A 22423-nucleotide genomic window follows, 5' to 3' on the forward strand; every position below is an offset into this window, starting at 1 on the left:
TTGGCTCATAAAAGTCTTTTTGGTTTTTAAAAATGTATTAAGTTTATGTAGACTTCTGGTCAGCAGGATAGGAGAGCTGGCTGGAGAGCCCAGACCTTGCAACTTTGTGACACTGTTCTAGTGTCATTTGAGGAGAGAAAACAATTTTATTTATTGCCCAGGACTGCTGAAATTCTCAACTTGACTGGAAAAATGAGCCACAAATGTGGAGGGTGATTATAGCCCACACATTTCTTTGTGATTCACACCTTAAGTGTATCTTACAGCCAGTATGACTGCAGTGAGCAAAAAAATCTGTTCGCAGCTGTTGATGAGTGTGATCTTGGTGGGAGGTAGAGGCAAGACACTATCAATAAAAATGCCAAAACAATCTCTCAGTAACTGTTTCATGTTGCAAGCTTACAGCTGGACATCAGGATCACAGGAGCAGCATGAAGCAGCTGAACACTTTGCCAAATTTGTGCTGTGCCTATTAAGGATAGTGCAGCAGAAACAAGCCGAGTTGTGCACTGTGAAACACTGTTGTGCAAAGCAGATGTTCCTCCTCTTCATCTTTGTATAACAAAAGTAAAAGGCCCTTAGAGCTGGAGTTGTTGACTGAAGGACTGTGTTATTTGCGACTGAGCAGGGATTACTCACTGCAGTTACCTAAGCCCTGCTCCACTGTGCCTGTGTGCACACCAGTGCTCCCAGTTTGGCTTGGCTACTCAGTATTCTGAGCCACTGGTCACAGTTCTGTGGGTTCAGGTTATTACCTGGCCTTGGCTTCTTCCCTGTGCACCTTCTGAATCATCCTCTCTGTCAACCAGAAGGAATTGTCCATTTTTCCTGTGTTTTGCTGGGAAAGCACCTCGGCAGGGGCTGTGCAGTGGGGTGTGTTGCTGGGTGTTGGCAGCATTCAGAGAGCACAGTGCAGTGTGTGCTGGGCACTGGTGCACTCACACTGTGTTGCTTTGGAAAGAATAACTGCAGGGAGGACAGCTGGGGAGTCTCATGTCAATCTATATCCATGAGCTGTCTTACAGCTTTCTTGCTGCATTTCTTTCGCTCTAAATCTTTCAAAGAAGGGATCTCATAGCTGTTTTGTAATAATGCCTTCTGGCATACCAGCTTGCTTAAATGTTTCTGGTCTTTTAATATTTATTTCTGAATTTCCTCAGGAAGAATAGCCTAACAGCTTGAGAAATACGTATGTTGAGATTTCCTAGCTGAGTCCTACTGATCCTGTTTGTTGGCAGCTGCAGCTGAAATTGTTGCTGTCCTTGTGTAGGAGAGCGGATGGATTAAAGCAATGTGTAAATGTGGGGTAAGAGCTAGAATTTAACCCCAGATCCCCTTTCTTCAGTATGTGGCCAACGAGGTTGTGCACTGACAGCTTCACAACCATGGTGTAACACCAGCAGTGTTTGTCATTCCCAAACTGCAGTCTGCCTCCTAAATATGCTTCTAATCTTGCAGACTGACACCAGGTCTCTGCCAGAAGGTGAGTGACAGGGTACAGATTAAAACCCTGTGATGATGCAGAGCTTATGTAGTGCTGTTTGACAAAACCTTTCCATGGTATTGAGAGGGCAGCTACAGTATCTTAAATGGCATTTCTTACCTGCTGCAGCCTGCAGTCTGTAATCAGGAGAGGGCCTTAAATGTCAGACAAATTGTAATCAATCCTCTGCGTGAAACCTAAAGGTGGAGGACTTTTTCTCTCTTTTTTTTAAATTTGAACACAAGAAAAAAGAAATGCAGTATATATGATTTTATTGGAAGACTGTCTGGTTTTCCTGTTAGATGAAATAATGTGAGTTCAATTTTGAAAACAATCTTCTTATGCTCAAAAACCTGTAACAGATATGAAAGACTTTACTACAAAGCTTTGAAAACTTGGGGTGTTCATGGCAGCTGAAGTGAATCATATCTCAAGCCCCTGCAACCTCCTGAATTTTCTACTATGATTACATATTGGAAATCTGCTTACAAGAGGTAGATGAAAGGACAAAGTGTGGTCAAAAAAAAAGTTTGGGTTGCCCTTTCTTAGTTCTTGATACTTCTGCAGTTTTCTGAGAAACCCTCTGGTAAAAGTAGCGCAGTCGCATAATTTTTCCAATGGGGCATGGAGGGAGTCAGATCTACTTTCCACAAGAAAAACAAGTATAAAATGAATGTTTTTCCATTTGTGGGTCACTTTCCTTACCTCAGCAAACTGAAGTAAAACATGTCTGAACAGATTTTTTCTTCAGTGAAATTACTCAATATAAATTATGGTTTCTTTCTAAGGTGTAGCTCTACTGCCAACTCAGCTCAGTCTCTGTTTTGCCATAGTTTCGTGTTTCTCACCAACAGAAACAATTTCAGAGGCTTTTGTTCTGTGTGCTTTTCGTGTTGTAAAGAATTTTAGTGTGTTTTTAGAGGTTTGGATGCAACACACGAACTAGTATCTTTTGAAGTTCATCCTCTCATTGTAGAACTAACAAAAACTATTTGTGGGTTAAAACAAATTCTCAAGATTAATCCTATTTGCTTAAATCTATTTGTATAAAACCTTTGATTAGGGAAAATAAAAGAAATGGAAGCTACATTTCTTTATGCCAGGTTTGTGTTCTTCTTGGGCAGACATTTCAGTGCAATCCTGATCTAACAGGAATTGTCAGCTTGGTGTGAAGCCATGGGATGTCAGCTCCAACGGGCCCTATCATCTCCAACTCGTTCTGAATTGAATCTCTTTGAGAATCATGTGATGATCATTCCTGATACTATATCTCTGAAAAAATGAGGATTGAAATGCACCTTCAAAAAAAGAGGCCTTCCTTTTGAGAAAAGTGAAATGAATTAACGAGATATGCATGAGATATAAATATGCTTGAGCAATTTCTGTAGAAGATAAGCTCTGCAAAAGGTAGTGGTTTTTTAGCTTTTAGGAAACATTTCTGTCTGAATTAGCAATTGTCAGGGTGGCATGGTTGAAAAGATTTTCTGCTGTAAAGACATGAAACATCAGCTTTCCAAACACCTTGGCTTATCTAAGGAAGCAATTTGAGACAATTGTTTTAAAGCCCTCTAAACACAGCAAGGTACCTGCAGAGATTCTTTGTAAATTCTTTTGATACTGTCTTGTCCTAAAGAGTGCCAGACTCTCTTTCACACTTCAGAAGTGTGAGATTTTTGCATATCTTGGAGACTAAAAAACCTAGGAGATAAATGGAGATGGAAAAAATAATGAAAAAAAAATATTGTGCACTCTTCCAGAAAATGGATAGATTTGTTTGATGCAGTGGCATTACTATTTTGTTCCACTTTCAGAATCTGATTTTGTTCAGCACTATGTAAAATCGTCAGATTTTTACAGCTCCTGTAGAGTCTTTTCCTTAAGCAGAGCAATTTCCTCTTGGCACCCTTGCTCTGTGCATAGGTGCTGCTCCCCTTTTCCAGTGCACTGATCAACATTTGGTGCCCATTCCTGGCAATCAGCAGCCCTCCATAAGTCAGAATTAAACTGGTGGATGTTTGGAAGAGCCTTTGGAGGTGATAAAGTTCCTGTTTTAAAATAAAGCTGGAAATGACATATTGGATGAGATTCTGTCTGTTCAGCTTTGCTGCCACATCATGGAGAAAGACGTCTGGTCTTGAGTCAGAAATTTTCCAGGTTCAGATTTGGGCTGAGTTGATCTTTGATATCAAAGTTTGAAGCTGGTGGTGGAGAAATGAGAATGAGAAGAAAAAAAAAAAAGCATGACTATTGCTTTCAACTCCTAAACGTTAATAAATTTAATCCCAGATAGAGGAGTTCTAGAGAAATCAGGCTATATAGAAGCACTGGCATAATTGATGGGTTGCAAGTAAATACTGAAATAGTGCAACAGATAGAATGTGCATTCCTCTTTGCACTCAGGTCTGTAGAATTGTTTCACTGAAAGAGGCTGCTGCTAGCAAGATGCCTAGTGGGGTGTATTACTGCCTTTTTTGGTTCTTAGGAGTCTGAAATGAGAATAGGAAAGTTTAAATAAAGCAGACAATTTATCAGAGGCATAATTTTTTTTTAATGTATTTTGTATCTGAGATAAAGCATTACTGTTCCTGAGATCTTGTGGCACCAAGGACTGATAGGGGGCTGAATTAGTGCTCTTTCTGAAGTGTTTTATAAGTTTGAGATACTTCATTGGGTGAAACTTAGGGCTGTCCAGGAAATGCTTCATTGGACAGTGTGCTGGTAGTATCAGCTTCTGTACATTGCTTCTTCAGTAAGATAATTTGTTATGAACACGTGGACCAAACTTCTGATTGCAATGGTATTTTTCTGTGTTCAGCATGTTTTTACTCCTGCTTACAAAGAATTACTTTAACTGTTCTGGGGTGTTATTGTGGAAAAACTGGCTGACTTGGTACAATCATTCAGTCATTGTGAGTGTGCAGTCATTGAAGGGAGGCTGGGGAGCGCTGCTAATCAACAGAAGCAGGCTTTTGTTAAACATTTGTTTTTCTTCTCATGCTTGTTTTCTGGAATCTCCTCAGTAGTGTTGGCCCTGATGGTATTTACGTTTGTCTTCTGAATTCCCAGCCTTGCTGTTGGTGAGGACATAGCATGTGGTGAGACTCCACTAGCAGGCACAGCCCCACTGTCATCAGTTGTTTGCTCCTTTTCCATCCCTCTTTCTTACAGTTTGAATGTTACCTATCATTAATCTGTAAGAACTGGTACTTCTGTGCCAAGGAGACTGTGCATGTGTTACTGCAGCTGTCTGACTCTGGGACTTCTGTTTCGCAAGATCACATGTGCTCTGATCAGGTAGTATCAAAAATTTTTCTGCTTCAGGGCTTTTCTGAAAGTGGTCTAATGTCATGGATGAGGCTTTATGAATTGAAAATGTGTATTTTATATATTCTTGTATGCTTTGTATTCTTTTGTGCTTTTATGATGAAGTACTAAAATTAGCACTACAGCTGATCCAGTCAGTGCTTGTAATTGGAGTTAAATAGGAATAGTCACAGAAGCTTTGTTACTCTTCTAGATCTGTTAGTCTGGCATCCTTCTGGAGCATTAATTCCATGTTGCCTGATATATAATTTGGTTCAAAAGCATTTGATTGTGCTAGGATAGTTTGATAGATTTCAGAAATGTCTGCTGGTATTTGTCTTCCTCTTTCTGTACATCTTCAGTCTTGAATCTACTTCACTCCTCGGAGAACAAGTAACTCCATGGAACTGTGATGCTGCAACAAATGCTATACCTCAGGCTCTGACAGTCTGACTGAAAAACACTCATTTCCCTATGTTACAAATCAGCTTCCTATTTAAGTCCGGCAGGTTTTTTTCTTCTGTCAGTTCTTCCTTACTGCTACTGAGAAATAGTTTCATTACAGCTAAAGAATGATTCATTAGCATGTGGTTTGCATTTGTAGGAAGCCAGGCTTGTAGAGACCACATTCCTGATGCTTGTTTGTTTTACAGACTCAAATGCAGATGTTTTCCTTGTGCAAACAAGTCAGAGGTGTCTGTCTGGGTCTGCCAGGCTGGGGGCTTAAGATAACAACCCATCCCAAGCTGGCAGTGTCACTTCATCCATGCAGACTGTGTGTGTTGGCAGCAGCAGCCCTGTGTGCCACGCTCCATCTAATCACAGGCTTCTGTGCTGGGAGGGAGGGCAATGCTGCCTGGCAGCCTTTGTTTTCAGAGGGTCACATCACATTGCTGGTAAAGTTGAGGAAGGTGACATGCCAGGTCTTGCACAGCATGAGCTAGTGCTTTGTTTCTCCTAGAAAAAAGGTTATTTGTACATTGAAAATTGCTCTTCCATTTGTGAGATTTCTTAGTGGCCAGCAAAGGGGGCACATCAGAATGTAGAGATGGGCGAGAGTCAATTAAACACCACATCTGCTTTGTGTGTTGGTGTTGCTCTGGTTTAATTCACTGACCCAGCCCAACTGGCTGAAAAATGCCAGTGCAGGACCAGGGCAGTATCATGTGGCAGCAGTAGGTCAGTTGTATTATGAAACTGCACCTCTTCACCAGGGCTGACTTAGAAAAGTAATGAATATGCTCCTTCTCGGTGTGCAGAGCCTGACTGTTTTTGTAGGAGTGACCATTGCTTGTTTTTCCTTCCAGGATTGTGTTGGTGTGCTGTCTGTACTACATCACATCCTGTCATTCACCTGTAGCAGGATTCAAGAAGGCCTATGGCATTTCATCCAATGATTGGGACTGACAGCTTCTCTAGGAGAAAAAAAAGCAACTCTTCCTGCAGCTAGAACAGAAGGAGTTGTTTTCTGTGAGCAAAGTAGAGATGCTGTGGCGATAGCTGATCTTGGAGTGCGGGAGGCAGAGCCCTTTATTGTCAGAGGGTGTTTGAGTGCAGAATGTGCAGACACCAAACCTGCCCAGGTGCTTCCTAGGACAAATAGCAGTGGGGAGACAGGTGTTCTCAGCCCTCTGAATTCCCCTGGAGAAGGTCTGTTGTTTGGAGGACACTTGCTTTGTTTCAACTCTAGGACCTGAAGGGGTTGAGAAGCAGGGTGAAGGTCTATCAGCTCAGCAGATGTCTGTCGTCTTGGTGGGTAGGAGTCTTTTTGTGCAAGCAGAGAAGTCTGTTTTCTTCTGAAATAAACTAATACATAAAATGAAGGAGAACTTGTTTGCTTGTACCCTTGGTAGCATGACTTTAAATGTCATGTTGCCGTACTCTGATAGTGCTCAGGCTAGCACGGATTGTGCTAGCGTTTGCCAAGAGTCCACGTAATGCAAGCAGCTCTGCATGGAAACAGGCCCTGTCACAGTAGTTTTCTGTCTTCCTGTCCACTGCAGCGTGTAACTTTCTTCTCTACAGTGAAGGGCTGGCTAAATGTTTTGTGTTTTCCCCATACCCTTTGCTGTCACAGTTTGCCTGCATTTGCAGCCTGTTGCTTCTTCTCCACCTCAGTAAGTGGTGTCTGTCTGCCCTGGGGTTCCTACTTTGCATTTTTGGTGAGGACCCCCATCACAGTCTAGTCAGGCCCTCCGGAGTGGTGATGACAGTCAGGACTGACTGGTGTGTGGCTTCCATGAGCAGTTAAGCTAATCCACTGCATTCTTGATTCCTTCCTCCCTGTGCTATTGTAACAAAGTACATGAGTTAGTTTTTGGTACACTCATACTTCATTCCAGCTTTTGTATTGCAGATGTACTGGCTGTGAGCATCATATCTAGCAATTTAATGTGAATTGATTGTCACTGGGATATTTGTACAATTTCTATATGAAAATCATACTCCTAAGCAGAGGTGTGGCTTCAAAATGTGAAAAGTTTGACCCTTTTTTTTTTTCTTTTATTTTCCACCTAGGTATCACATGCTGTTGCAAAGCTAGTATTAGTTAGTTTCCACTGGCAAATCTCAGAGATTTTGGAAAGGTAAGTATGAATAGTCTTATATCATCTGTGCTTAGTGCTTTCCTCCCTGGCTTTGTAGAAATGCTCAGGGTGCTCTATAGGTGTATTTTTTGGCAAGTGTCTTTGGACCTTGAAGCAGGACATGCAGTCCATTTTAGGGAGCAGAGGAAAACTACTGATTTGTTGAGGCTGCACTGCCTGTAAGAAATTTTTAATCAGAGAGAGGGTAGTAGCGGTAAATGTCTTTCAGTTTAGGAACTATTGTTATGCTAGGAACCCTCTAGATAGATTAATCTTAAATTTTGAGATAACAGATTGGGAGTGCTGCATCTATATTTATTTAATAGACATAAAGATAGCATATGTTCTGCTTTGAACATAGGAGCTATAAATCATAAAGGAGCACTGACCCCGTACTGATGTAGTCTTTAGTAGTACATTCACACTGAAGTTTTTGTTCCTTTTGACGTAAAGTGATTTTTTTTCCCAAGCTGGCCAGCATTTGGAGAATAGGAGAAGATGATGTGAGAGAACTGAGCACTGCAGCTCCCTTGTTTGGTCAGTGTCACTGTAACAAAGCCCTCCAGCTGATTTCAGAAAGAGGGTTCAGACTCAGCCCAAACAAATGCACGGGAAGTGCATTGAGAGGCACTGCTGGCTGGCAGCCCCTCCACAAAATACTGGCTCAGAACTGGACATTGTCTGAAAATAGAGAGCATATCAGCTTGACTCATTCTGCCCAGGCATTTTTGGCCCTGTAGCCAGCAACTTCATCCAGAGAACGTATGGAAAATGCATCCTGTGTATGGATGGTGTTGCCTCCTTGGTTACCCTGTATCCTGTGAAAGCTTTTCTCTGGGGCTCAAGGAGGGAGAGATTCCTGCATAGCAGCTCAAGGTGATCCTGCAGGTTAATTGATAGGACTTAATCAAGAGGAAACTTGGGAAAGGATTTACTTCTAAAGTGATGAATTTGAAAATTGTTCTCCAGTTGATGTAGTGCTCAAACTCCTCTCTTGGTACAAAATGACATTCTCAAAAGAAAGCTCACTAGTACAACTAAGAAGTGCTGGTGAGGAGGGAGGACTTACAGCAGGGCCACAGCACTGATGCTGCTGTTTCTGAATTCAGTGAGATGTAAACATTCATCCACAAAGGAAATCACAAACAGCAAAATGTGTTGAATTCTATGGCTGCTGATAGACAGCTTCATATGCCTAAAGGGTGATAATCTGTTACAGAGTAATTACTTAACTAGGCAAAAGTCTGGAGTTAAAGTGAGACTTAATCAGGACAGCTTAATTTTACAGAGGAATAGGGGACAGTGCAGAGCCTCACTGGAGTGTGTTATTGTGGACAGTGGCTTAGGACTACTCCAGGGGTGTGGATGGAAAATCTTAGCTTAAAAATAATTTTTCAGGGGAGGGAGATAGTTGTAGAAAAATATTCATCAAGATATATAAGGGAAATGTTAACCCATCACCAGAAGTAGTATTTCTGGTTCTGAATAAACTCCTGTAAAGTTTTGTTGATGAGAGCTCAGCTCTCTATATGAAGGAGCCTCACAGACGAGACATTTCCACTTTCCATGTTGAAACCTACCCTACTATTTGCACAGAGACAACTGTTGATTCAGGCAAGAAAGATCAATTTAATGATGCAAAATGTATTCAGAACTTGATTTGATCATTCTTCAATTGCCTTTTCAGGCACAAGTCTAATGCTGCCCAATTGCTAGTAGAAGCACGAGTTCAACCCACCTCATCCAAACATGTAAGTATGCAAACTATCCCGTCTGTTCCCTTGGCAGACACCTCTGACCCCCCTCATGGGGGATTGCATTACTAATGCCATACTCTGTCCAATGTTAACCCTTTGCAAACTCGGGTCTGACACCCTGATTCATTGCTGGATTTACTTCTGAAATGAGAATGCATTCAAGAGGTCTCTAATAAATAAATAGCAGCTTTGCTTTTGGCTTGCAGGTAGTGTTCAAGAATTACTTTCTTCAAGAAAATTAGGATCATTTTTTGGCACGAGTGATGGCAGACCATGGAAGGAGCAGAGTGCATGGGGTTGGCTGCCTCTTCTGTTCTCTGTAAACAGACACTAAAAGGAAGTCCTGACTGCACAGAGTGAACAGAGCTTGTCTGTGTCTGGAAAAGACTTTTAAAATTTTTTTATCTTTTCTTTTAGCTTTTTAAATCTTTTTTATCTACTTGCAGTGCTCAGGGATGCTGAAGCTAAACCTCCCAGTGAGTTGTGTTGCTGCTGAGTCAGTCAGTGCTGATATTTGAAGGAACAATTTATTTTCTGTAGCCAGGTCTGCACAGATCTTCAGATACTTTTTTTTACCCCCCTTAAATAGAAACTTCCTGTTGTATGTTTATAGATTCATCTACAGTGGGTGTCTGGGTACAATGCAGAATTACCCTAGGAATACATTGCCATGTGTCAGATTTTGAGTGATAAAATACTACATCTGGTTGTGAGGGAGAGAAGATCTTAAAAGCCTGATTTGGCATCTAAGCTCTCTTATAACTAGCAGATAGAGGAGAAAATAGTCTGACAGAAGTGTAAGCTTCATGGGCTCAAATAATCTGCCTAAAGCCCAGAAAAAAAATCTTTCTAATATGACATACCTGCAAATTAGGCCATGTATTTCAAGATTTATCCAAGTCTTGTATCAGCTGTCACTTGAGTATTCCCCCTGCAATGGGCCATTCCAGCCTCCTTGGCAGGCAAGGTGAAGACCTCTGGCACATCATTTCAGTCAGGGTCCTGGGTTTGGAACAAGCACTGTCCCAACTTTCCTGTAAGTTTATATTTTGCTCTGAGGAGGTAAGAAGTGGTATAGGAATCTTTTTTGCTCCATGTGGCAACCCAAAACAATGCTTGAGGCAAACTTCTATACATACTGCAAAACTGAGACAAAACATTACCAATATAAACATGAGAAAACTACTGAGACAAAATGCATGCAAATAATCAATGCAGTGAAGAACAGTGTAACTCTTCAGTCCTGTTGCCCCTTCATCGTCTCATGGCCAATCATCTTCTCATGAGATACTGGTAAGAGGACAGAGAAAGGAAAACCTAGTCCCACTTGGACTGGTTTTAAAGAGAAAGGACTCTCCATCTGGTGTTAATTTTGTGTCCTCTGCCATGGGCATCTGTGGCTACCCATGGGATCCCTGAGCTTTGCCCTTTGTACAGCAGTCTGACTCTTCATTTGCAACAAATCCTACCTGTCTGCCATAGGTAACCAGCTGCCCCCATGTACTGGGGGTCCTGCCTGCAGTCCACCCCCACGAGCAGCTCTAAGCAGTTGAGTTGCCTAAAGCTTCAAGGAGTCAGGTAGTCCTTTAATCAGAGGTTTATTCTCTCTGGCTCAGCAAACAACAGCATGGGAGAAGACTGAGAGGCTGCAAGACCCCTCTCATGTATCAGTTGGAAGCAAGCAGCCTATTGCACACTCTTGGTGAGATTACCCAGTGCTGGAGTGAGATAGAGATGAGTTCTCCCCTCTCCAAGGGGGCTAAACCTCCTGCACAGTAGGCTGTCCTTTGGGTCAGAGACAGGCCTCTCTGCCATTATGCATTGTGAAGGACACTCTGGGACCCCAGGGTCCTTGTGTTTTGTCCTCCAACAGCTTTGTGCTGTCTCCCTCCATCAGTGAAATCCTCCACACATACTGTTTTAGTTTCCTTTGCATGCCTGCTGTATTTTTCTTGCAGCTGAGCCAGCTCAGTTGCAGAATAGGGCATTTGTTTAGCTGGTGCAGTGGGTGCTGCCTCCTCACACTCCCTCTCATAAGCAGCGTCAGTCTGCCCACTTATGTGGGCAGAGTTTAGGGAGAGATTGGGGGTCTGGCTTTGCTGTATCAGGCTCCTACCAAGAATAAAGGCAAGTGACATCATCAGTAAGGTCCATTTCTTTAGTGAGTCTGGAAACCCCTGCCTCATTTTCCAAATCTACCCCTTCAAGCAGGCAATCTGCAAATGTAATTCTCCCTCTCTTACAAGGGATTCATTTAGTCAAATATGCAAGTTTTCTGTTCATCTCTTTTCAGCATTTAACTCATTATGTATTTTCTGCTGGCACTGCGTTCTGCCTCCAAGGTCATCTGCAGTATTTTACTAATTCAGTCAAAGACCCATTCACCACCTTATCTCATTGCTTAGCTCTGTGCTTATCTCTTTGAGCAGCTACTAAAGTAGCTCCCAAAAGTGTGCAGGCTATGGAGTTGCCCTTACCATTTTTTTCTTATTTTTTGCTAAATAATGTGTTTTCTGCACAAGACCAACCAGAGAATGACAACTTTCCTCAGCCCAGCTCTGTCCATTCAAAGCTGGACAAGCTTTATAATCCTTTAGCAAGTCTAGCTGAAGGTAGCAGCTGAGATTGTGTTTTTCCCAGGTTACCCTGATTTCTCTGCTGGAAAATTTGGCTTCAACTGAATAACAATTCTCCTTTGTCCAGCACTCGGTATGGTGTCCCAGTAGAAAGTAGCTCCTCACCACCATCAAGGACACCCTGCATGCTGAACCTGAAAAATTGTCACACCCTGAGCTCTCTCAATGAGTGTTTGAAAGGGGCTTAGGTACTTTGACACCCCTGGGCAGAGTGCAGGAGAAGATAGTAAACTTCTCAGGAGATTGAATAGCAAACTCTTACTTACAAAGTTGGACCATAAAGAACTTGGCAAATACTAAAGCAACATCCAGTTAAAGTAAGGAAAGGCACTGACTTAGCAAACTCTAATCCATCCAGATTTCAAGAAAATGAAGTTAGGAGAAGAAAGAAAGAAAAAAGAAAGAGAGAGAGAGATAATAGTCACCATCCTGGATCCAGCCAGTGTTAGCTGCTGTAAGATCCAAGGCAGTGGGACTCATCAGGGCTGCATACTGTCATGATGGCCTTTAATCTGTTGTGGTCCTTCCCCACATGTGGGGCTTTCAGTTTCCAGTGGCTTGGTCCACTTTGGGCCTGAACCAGAGGCTCCAGGCTCCAGTGGGTGGGATGTGGAGCAGTTACCACCCATCTTTGCAGAACTTCTCCTGCCCCCACCCAAACACACACTTTAGTTGTTTTGAGCCGTTAATAATTTGACCAAATTTCTCCTACAAATGGTGATTTTATTTTAGGAAGAAAGATACTATGATTAAAAGGTTAATTTAAACTTGATTTGCTAGTCACTCCATTACAGTCTGTGTGTGCTAGAGCAATGTGCTCTGTGCTTCAGCTTGTAATGCAGAATGATTCTGGGGACAGATCCTCATAGTGGGTGTCTGCAGAGGGACTGACCCCATAGGGAGAAGCTGTCATGGTGAGCTCAGAGATACAGCTTGTGAAGTTTGAGGTAGCACGTGTGCTCTTCAGGCTGAGCAGCTGATCCAGGCCATCAGTGCAATTACAGACTCACTGAATCTTATTCTGGTCTGTAAGTGAGGCCACTTAGAACAAATTTGCATTACTTCCTCTTTCATGTGGCCCTGCCATAAATCAAGCTCTGTCAGTCATGCACTGCATATCATGGTGCTGGTGCTGCTGCTCTGCCTCTCCAGCATGCAGAGATTGGAAACTGATGGCAGGCTCATACCAGCTTCTCCACCAGTAGCAAAGTGATCATATGACTTGTCTGTGAAAGGAAAAACTGGAACATAAACTGCAGCTGACAGTTTTGTAGAACCTTGGTTTTGATGATGCTGGGCTAGACCTAGTTCTGCAGGTCCCAGGGGTGAGTGGAGATGTGTTGAAGGCTGGATCTGCTGTCTAGGGATCAGCTCTGCACTACACAGGGGGAAACCAGACTACTTTCAGTGGTTTGGTGAAGCAACAACAGTTATGCCTGATTTGAAACAAACCCTCTTAATCCTTTTCAGCTGAAGGGACCATGCCTGTTTTGCCAAATGTTGCATAGGCAGAAGATAAGAGATGGGAGGTGATAGTTTGTGAATTCCCTTTCCTCTCTGCACAAACACTCTACAGTTACATCTCCCATTATCCAAAATTACTGTCTAGCAAAAGGGCAGTGCTAAGTTTGTTTGCAGTGACAGCTGCTCTCCAGAGCCTGTGGAGATAGCCTGGCCCAGCTAACAAAGAATATTGTTAAATCCAGGGAAGGACAACACAATGACGTATGTCAAACAGAGCAAGAGTAAGAACCAGAAAAGTAGAAGTGAGTTCTGGGCAGCACTAGAGGAGAGGCAGAAACTCTCCAGTGACTGTCAACTTGTGCTCTGTGATGTTAGAGGCTCTTGAGAAGGGCTGACTCTTTGGAGGGGTGCAGCACCTCAGCACACCAGCTGCTTATCAACCTGTTCGGGCCTGGACCTCCGTGGAGACCACTGTCACCATGAGGGTGATGCAGATGTCTGTGGATGAGCTGAAAATGCCCTGGGAGGTGTGGGATGCTTTCACTGTACTGCTGATTTGTCTCTCTCCCAGGCAATGGTACATTCCTCCCACCACTGCGCGGTGTGCATGCAGTTTGTCCGGAAGGAGAACTTGCTCTCCCTGGCTTGTCAGCACCAGTTCTGTCGCAGCTGCTGGGAGCAGCACTGTACAGTGCTCGTCAAGGATGGTGTTGGAGTTGGTGAGTTCAATGTGGATGTGGTGCTGGGTCTGTATTTGTCCCACTGGCCATTCTGATGAGTCAAGAACATGACTGTAACAAGTTAGAAACTGCAAATCTGTTGAACAGAATTTGCATCTGTGATGATGTACTGTTCCAATGCCTCTGGAGTGCTTGTGGATGCAAACATCTGTTCCCTTTGTGTTGGGGAGAAGCCAGTAGTTGCCAGAGTTGCTTTGGGCTTTTCTGAGCCTTTCATGTTGGCATGGCAGTAACATGTAATTTTCTAATTTAAGTATCTGACCTTGTGAATGCTGGTTGAAGCACTCACTGGTCCTGGATACATGTGTGCCCTGCCATCTTTTGGTGAAGACAGTTGGGCTTCAGCTTTTCAGCAGCCCTGATATGTTTCACAGTTGTATTCCTCTTGCCACAACAACAGATGGCACCAAGGAAACTGTGTTGTGAATACTCTCTGTGCATTCCCCCCTTAGTATAAGCTGCACTGTTCTAAGATGTTGCTTTCTCTTCTCAGGGGTGTCCTGCATGGCTCAGGACTGTCTACTCCGGACACCAGAAGACTTTGTGTTTCCATTGCTGCCTAGTGAAGAGCTGAAAGACAAATACAGGCGCTACCTCTTCAGGGACTATGTGGAGGTGATAGATTTTTTCCATTTTAAAGTACCCTGGGTCAAGTCACCAATGACTTGCAGAAATTTTGTTTGAAGTGTCTTGCATTTTTGATTAGAACTGCAGTAACTGCAGCAAAATTGTCCTCAATAGGCACGATGTGGCAGCTTCTGTCGGACAGCCTCACTGACAAAATGCTCTAGCAGGTTGCCAAAGTAAATTCTGCTGTAAGGTCATCCACTAACTCCTTGGCTGCTGTTTCAGAATCCTCAGAGTGTTGCAGCTTCAAAAACTTCAGTCTGATTATTCAAGTTCTTCTTGTTCTTGCATAAATATTTTTAGGTTCAGAAAAATAGATCCCTCAGCTTAGGGTAACCCAGCTGAATTGACTAGCTCAATTACATTTTATGTGAGCTTTCTTGAAATTAAAGCAGCAGTTGTTAAGGTTAAATATGCAGGAGTATTCTGATAACTGGGATCAGACAGGGAACACTGAAAGAGCTTTGTGGGGTTTTGTTTGTTGTGCCGACTTAGTCTGTAACCGTGGGTTTGAATGCCCTGTTCTAGAGAAGCTGTAAGTAACTAACAAACCTCTTCCATATTAGGAAATGCAGGATCTGCTCTGATAGCCAAGATCTGGTGACACTTTCCACTCTTTTATAATACAGAATAACTGCATTGTGTGTTTTTGAGGACAGGAATGGTTAAACTTGAACAGATAATCATCTCCTGCACCCACTACTGATCTTACTGCCTTGTTGTGTCCACAGAGCCATTACCAGCTGCAGCTGTGTCCTGGTGCAGATTGCCCTATGGTCATACAGGTACAAGAGCCAAAAGCCCGGCGAGTGCAGTGCAATCGTTGCAATGAGGTCTTCTGGTAAGAAACAGAGAGGGTTACAGATCACAGGGAAAGTGTGTGCTGTCCTCAGAGCCAATCCTTTTGCTTGCCAACAGTTCTGGTGTGTAGAAGTATCTGAAATGCTTTGCTAGAATTGTTTGTAACTTGAGTTAGCCTGAGTAATTGTACACTTGTGATCTGACTTTTGCAAGTGGTCAGATGTCCCCTTGCTTGCTAAACTCCTGGGAACTTGGGTGTTCTGACAACCAGGGAACACAGAGCTTGAGGAACCAAGGGGTTACCAATCAACCATTCTTAGATTTTGGCTAGGTTAAAAATTTTCCTACAGGCATAATGATTGACATAGATTCTGGTAGCAAACATGGAGTTCTCCTTGCTATCTGCTGGTATTGAGTTTTAAAGTTTATTTAAAACATTTGACTCCCAGTTTAGAGACCCAGCTTTCTGGTATCTCCATGCAAATAGTTCTTACTCACCTGGGGTTGTCAAGTCATGCTAATACAGGTGCCTGATATCTGCCACTGGAGTCAGACTGCTTGTAAGTGACTGGTCTGCCCCAGAACTCTGCAGTCATACTAGAGGAGACATAGGTGGGCTCTAGGAAGGGACACGTCAGCGCTCAGACACATGATTTGTCAGGCCTGGGTTCACTTTCATCCTGACTCTGGCTTTTACACAAGAAGAAGGGGAATTGGAGTTCAGTTTTTGTCTTCACACTCTTCTAATACACAAGAGCATTTCCATCCCTTACTGGGCCCCCCAGATTTTGGTCAGGAAAACCTCAATCCTTGAGTCATTTCCACAGAAATTGATACGTGTTTTTCTTTTTTTCTCCCCTCTATTAAGCTTTAAGTGTCGGCAGATGTACCACGCGCCCACAGACTGCGCTACCATTCGGAAATGGCTCACCAAGTGTGCAGATGACTCTGAAACAGCCAACTACATCAGTGCTCACACTAAAGATGTAAGGACAGGCACCTGCATGTTATTTCTTGTCCTCTAGCCCTGCCTGGAAAGCAGGATATAATTCTATACACACATAGCATTGTGTTCTTCTTTTTCACAGACTGCAAATTCTCACAGCTCCCTAGGGACTGTCAAGAAGCTTCTGTCAGAAGCTACTGTCTTATGTGAACTAATTGTGTCCCTATGGCAGTGATATAACTCAACTGAATGCCTTGGGAATGCTTTGTGTGGGAAGCTCAGCTGCCCTCCTGCAGTAAGGACCTGGTGGTCCTTATTCCAGAACTGGTGTGGATGTCTTTGACTGCCAGGTGCACTGTCCTCCCACAGGCAGAAGAATTGGAGCTACTTTGAAACAATCAGTGGAGATGTGTTTAAAATGGAAGGAGAGGGTGTCATAAGTGCAAAGTCAGTACCAAATAAGACAGCAGTGGTGTTTAGGGCTGAAAACCTTTGTGCAGTACTGTGAACTGGACAGTGAGGGAAAAATTCCTGATTTGGCAAGGACTGCAAAATAGTTGAAGTCTGTAAATTAGACACTGGAGTACTTCTTCTAGATTTAGACTCCAGACAAAAAAAATAGTATTACATATTGTGGATGCTAGCCTACCTATAGAATTGTTGTGTAAATATACTATCTTTATCCTCTAAATTAGCAGTCTGAGATTGGAACTTTTAATGTCTTTTGGGCATTTTGTGGCCTGCTTCAAAACAGTTCTTGGCTACATTTGCACTAACATGGCCAGTGGCAATTGTGATAGTGATGACTAGCTGCAAGCTTCAGTTATGCCAGGAAAGGGGGTACTTAGATGGATCAGAGATTTCAAGTTCCCTTCCTTCTCTGGAGAAGGTGTCAGCATGTGATAGTATTGTTTCTGCTATGCTTGTTTGTAGAAATAAGATTTTATTTTATTGAGCACTGTCCTGGCATACATTTTGCCTGATGAAAATCTATACAAAGTAGCAAAACTCACTTCCTCCTTTTTACCTGTGCAGTCCAAAAACTGTATCTGGACACTTGAGGGTATCTGTGGAGTGTACAGCTGTGGTTAGGCAGATTCTCTGCAGGTAGCTGAGATGTCATTTGTTAGTGGCTCTGAAGGCAGAATATAGTGACAATTATCTGTAGTCAAAATAGCTGTGATGCACAGTCATACATGAACTAATTGTGTCCCTGTGCTTGAGTAACTGCAGAGTGGTAACTCAGCAAGACCTTTAGTTTTACAAGGAGTAACAACAGTAAATTTGTTCTCTTGAGCAAACAGTCCAGTGCTGCAGTGTAAATTCCTGACTTTGCCTTTCTGCCATCTTTTAAATGGAGCTGTCAGGAACTGGTAGGAAGCAGGGTATAAATGCTAATATTCTCATATGAGAATGCTTATTTTTAAGAAAAAAAAGGCAGAGAGGAATAATCACACAGGTGCTGTCATTCTCCAGAAGGCTGCTAGAGTTGGATCTAACAATTGTGTCTGTTTCCTCAGTGTCCCAAGTGCAATATCTGTATTGAAAAGAATGGAGGCTGCAATCACATGGTGAGTAATTCCCTGAACACATCAAACCTCCCTTGTTCTAAGTGGAATTTTTTTCCCACACTTCCTGCTAACCAAGTGCCTCTTGTCTCTTCTTTTTCAGCAATGTTCCAAATGCAAGCATGGTAAGTTGGATTTGGAAGCTGTTTTCTTTGCAATGTTTGTCAGTGGTGATGATCCCTTCTCTTTTTTTTTCTGGTGATATTAAGACAAATTGTGAACACAGGCTGAAATATTTTCCCCCTAGTAAAAGCTGAACAGGATATTAATTACAGATTTCTGTGTGATAGCTTTTTTTCCCAGTGACTGTGATCTCAGTTGCGTTCAGATTCAGTGCTGGTTTGGCTTCTGCCCCTGACATGTTTATTGGATAGAGAAGTCTCCAGAATATTAACAGGGGACTCCATCTCACAGAAGAGCTTTCCATGTACTTGTATTTGTAGGGACAATTTTGAAAATATTGTCAAACGTAGCCATTTACTCAGATCAGCTTAAGTCCTTCTGCTTAGTGATGGAAATAATGAGATTCAACCCATATGAAACTGCAGGAGCTGTGAACTGTTAAATGTAACAGTAGGTGTTGAACTTCTCAGTCCACTCCTGTCCAATTAGCAGCCTGAGTGTCTTTGGCCCATTGTGTGGCCCTACAAAATGACAGCCTGTTCTTGCACTTATCTTTTCATGGCAGAATTAATTTCTGTTGCCTTGGAGTGAGATAGTTGTATTCAGCCCTCTGAGTTAAGTGTACCGCTGGAAACTATTTTAATATCAGAATCTTCTTGGGAAGGTGATTAAAGATGACTGTTCTCTCTCATTTCCTTCGCTTGGGGTTGTCAGCAGCACTGGATGTGCTTTGATGGAGCTCTGTGACAAGGGGGAGCAGGCAAGTGCCAGGATACCATGGTGACTTAGCACTCAAAAAGGCTGATGAACTCGGGAATACAGATTTTGGTCTCATTATCATAAGTAACACAGAAGGGATTCTTATTGTAGCAACTTAATCTCTGTCTTCTTTCCTTCTCACAAGAACACTCACAGCCTTGCTCTGAAATCAGAAAATTGCCATGTTTTGCTATTTTTACTATTGCTCTCTTTACTCTGCCTTCTTCCTATTTCAGCAGCTTCTAACTCGAAGTGTCATAAACCACTGGCATCCGACATTACCTGGGTTGCTCCCTCCTGGAGAGAACTGAGGGCAGACTTTCTTTTGCATTACTTAGTTCACTTTTGGATCCGATTGTTCGTATTTTATTCAGACAGAGGTTTGCATGGGGCAGTGTGCCCATGGTGGGGAGGGTGCAACTCACAAAAGAGACTGGCTGCCTCTTCTCTAACCCAGAGTGACAGTATGTACAGGGTGCAAGTGCAGTTCTGCCCAGTGGTATTGGTGTACAGGATGCAGAACTTCAAGATTTACTTTCCATAGTTGAGTGAGAGGCTGTGCAATTAAAATCTTCAAGACAGGCTGGTATTTTTGGCTCACTGTTGAGTTCTGTTTTGCAAGATGATACAAAACGTGTATGTTTCTTGGCTTAGCAGAAATATCTGAAAACAGGTGGGCTCTGTCTCCTGAAGCTTTTCTTTCTCAGAGGTTTTTTCTGTGCATCACAGTGGGGCTTTTGCTGTTTTCTGCAGATTTCTGCTGGATGTGTCTGGGAGACTGGAAGACTCACGGCAGCGAGTACTACGAATGCAGTCGGTACAAAGAGAATCCTGATATTGTAAACCAGAGTCAGCAAGCACAGGCCAGGGAGGCCCTTAAGAAGTACTTGTTCTATTTTGAGAGGGTAGGAGACATCTCCTTGGCCAGAGCTGCTGTAGCCTTTTAATGCTCCCTGCCTGGTGCAAAGGTCATTGCCAGCAATCTCCGTGCAAGAAACTGTCCAAAGAGAATCTGTGCAGAATTTTCAGGCCCTGTTGTTTTTCACTCAAAATCCTGCCATGAAAGTCCCATCCAAACCAGTGATGTCATACCCATAACAAATTGCATTCACTCCTATATTCCCTTGTGCTAGAGAAAATCAGTATTACCTGTGCGCCACTGTACCATGTACCTGCAGGCTGAGTGCTGCTGCAGTAGATAGATATTGCTCCAATCATTTCCTTTCAGGACCGGGGAACTTCATTCCTTGTAGTACATCTTTATACAGACAAAAACTAAATAAATTCTACCGTGTTCAAAGCTCCATTGGCTGTAGCAAAGTTTTACTAAAACGTCATGTGATCACATTTTTAAAAGCTGCCATCAGAGCATCTCTGTCCACACAGTAGGCTCCATGCACCTGGCCATGCAGAGCAACTCTACAGCAGCATCTCTGGAAGAGAATGTGGTAGAAGTTAAATACTGCTGCATTTCAGTTTCCCCATTAAAATAAGTTTATTCTTCACAGCATGAGCCAAGTCCTGTCATAAAATCAATGTATTCAGTCCTGGCTCTCCAGACCAATAGGCTTTGGGAAATAGCCATGTCTACAATGTGCACATGGATATTGGAGTTCACTGGGCCAATGTCAAATGTTAATTTAAACTCTTGGCCTTCCTATAGAAATCCTTTAAGTAGAGGACTCACCATGACTTCCCCCCTTGTTTAGACACAAGGTCACTGTGTGACCAGAGGGCATTCCCACTCAGAGGAGCTGGGTTTGCTCCCTGCTCTTGCTGCTGTCAGTCTGTTGTCTACAGCCTCCACCACTTGCTACTGGAGGTGCTGCCTTGCCATTCTTTCCCACAGCATGTCTTGCCTTGCTGGACTCCTGCCCCACTCCAATTTCTGCTTGCTAAAGCTTGTGCGTTTACAGCAGTCATACTCTGTTCTGATGCTGGTTTTTTCCTTTCCCTGTCTCCCCACCCCTTGCAGTGGGAGAATCACAATAAAAGCCTACAGCTGGAGGCACAGACATACCAACGAATCCAGGAGAAAATCCAAGAAAGAGTTATGAACAACTTGGGAACGTGGATAGATTGGCAATACCTACAGAATGCTGCAAAACTACTTGCAAAGGTGGGTAATTGTATCTTGTTTGGCACAGAGAAGAGAATGCATGCCAGAATGCTAAATTCGTAACACCAAGTAAGAAAGGAAATTTAGGAGTTGTGGTTATGTGGGACAGTATTTCTGGTCTAGGACATGAACTAACCAAAAATCATCTAGAAGTCACCTCTGTGAAGTCGTACTCCACAATACACAGACCTTCCAAGTTCTTCCAAGGAAGGTGTAGGAAATTTTATGAGTAAGTGTCCAGTTGTCAGGAGGTAGCTTCTTAGCCTGTAGTGATCACATAAATGTGACTGTGCTGACTTCCAAGACTGAGATTCCTGTCCTTTTCTCTCTCTCTTCCTCCCACTCTTGGACAGTGTCGTTACACCCTGCAGTACACATATCCATATGCCTACTACATGGAGTCTGGTCCCAGAAAGAAGCTGGTAAGATGTTCTGCTGTTTTTCCTGATAACTTTTTGGGGTATAGCTGGCAGCATGCTGTGCTGAATTCCAGACCTGGGTAGTGTCTGAAATACTGGTCCTGAGTTTGAGGTAAGGATAGGATTAATAGGTGGGTTTGCACCTTTCTTCTTCAAGTCGGCCAGCAGCTCTGTCCTCTTATACATTACATTATTTTCCCAGGGAACTTCACTGCACTTTCATTAACAAGCCATTTATCCAGAGTGTTTTGGGGCTGGAAGTGTGCATTTATTTCTTGGTAAGATTTATCACAATGCTGTGGGCCATATTTCCTGTGAAGAGCTGCTGGAGGAGACCTTTTCCTTGGATCAGGGTGTAGCTTTGCTTTTTATTCCTGCTGTAAGTTCCTTGCTGGCTTGGTGCATCTCATGGGCTGAAAAAGTACAAAAACAACCTTGAATTCAGTGAAGAGTTTTTTCTTTGACTCAGCTGTCAAAACCTGTTACAGAATCTTTCTTTGTGGCATCATGTGTTTTCTAAGGATGTGGATAGATGTTCTCTTCTGGATCTGACTGTGCCAGTGGAACAAGTTGCTGTTCCCAGCAGTGGTTAACAATCCCTCCACTCTGCCTGCAGAGCTACTTATGAGAGCATTTTGTGACCTGTTTATGGCAAACTAATCTGAATTAGGAGATATTTGTCACGTGTAGTGTTTTTAGGCTGACTGGGTTAATTTTAAGTGATGCAGGTTGGGGAGTGCTTACACAAGAAATACCCAGAAGGGGTGATCCCATCTATGTGAGCCTGGATGAGGAGGAGACACAAACCTGCCCTGCCAGCACTGCTGTCAGCAGAACACATTTGTCTGCTCCTCAAGTGTAATGAAACTGCTCCACTAAACTACTGTCTTGTTGATGTCTCTTATTTTGCTCTTTGCAGTTTGAATACCAGCAGGCCCAGCTGGAAGCTGAAATTGAAAATCTCTCATGGAAGGTGGAGCGAGCAGACAGCTATGACAGAGGGGTGAGTGTTCTGCTTGCTCGAGCCTGTTGGCCAGATTTTGTTTGTTGGGCTTAAAACTTCTGCAGGAGCAGTAAGGCTGTCAAATGAGGG

General features: G+C 43.0%; 1 protein-coding gene across 3 annotated transcripts in view; it reads left to right on the forward strand.

Moving 5' to 3' along the window:
* ARIH2 (ariadne RBR E3 ubiquitin protein ligase 2) overlaps positions 1-22423 on the forward strand; it is a 36254-nt gene that overhangs the window by 9936 nt on the left and 3895 nt on the right. For all 3 annotated transcript variants that reach the window (XM_063411848.1, XM_063411849.1, XM_063411847.1), the window contains 12 exons: positions 7304-7371; positions 9059-9122; positions 13800-13947; positions 14462-14583; positions 15327-15436; positions 16265-16382; positions 17863-17913; positions 18014-18035; positions 19546-19697; positions 20768-20911; positions 21265-21333; positions 22250-22333. In XM_063411848.1, the coding sequence (XP_063267918.1) occupies positions 7304-7371; positions 9059-9122; positions 13800-13947; positions 14462-14583; positions 15327-15436; positions 16265-16382; positions 17863-17913; positions 18014-18035; positions 19546-19697; positions 20768-20911; positions 21265-21333; positions 22250-22333 (1152 nt within the window). The remainder of the gene's footprint in view (positions 1-7303; positions 7372-9058; positions 9123-13799; positions 13948-14461; positions 14584-15326; positions 15437-16264; positions 16383-17862; positions 17914-18013; positions 18036-19545; positions 19698-20767; positions 20912-21264; positions 21334-22249; positions 22334-22423) is intronic.

Source organism: Prinia subflava, chromosome 14 (genome assembly GCF_021018805.1).
Source record: "Prinia subflava isolate CZ2003 ecotype Zambia chromosome 14, Cam_Psub_1.2, whole genome shotgun sequence".
Taxonomy (NCBI): Eukaryota; Metazoa; Chordata; class Aves; order Passeriformes; family Cisticolidae; genus Prinia; species Prinia subflava.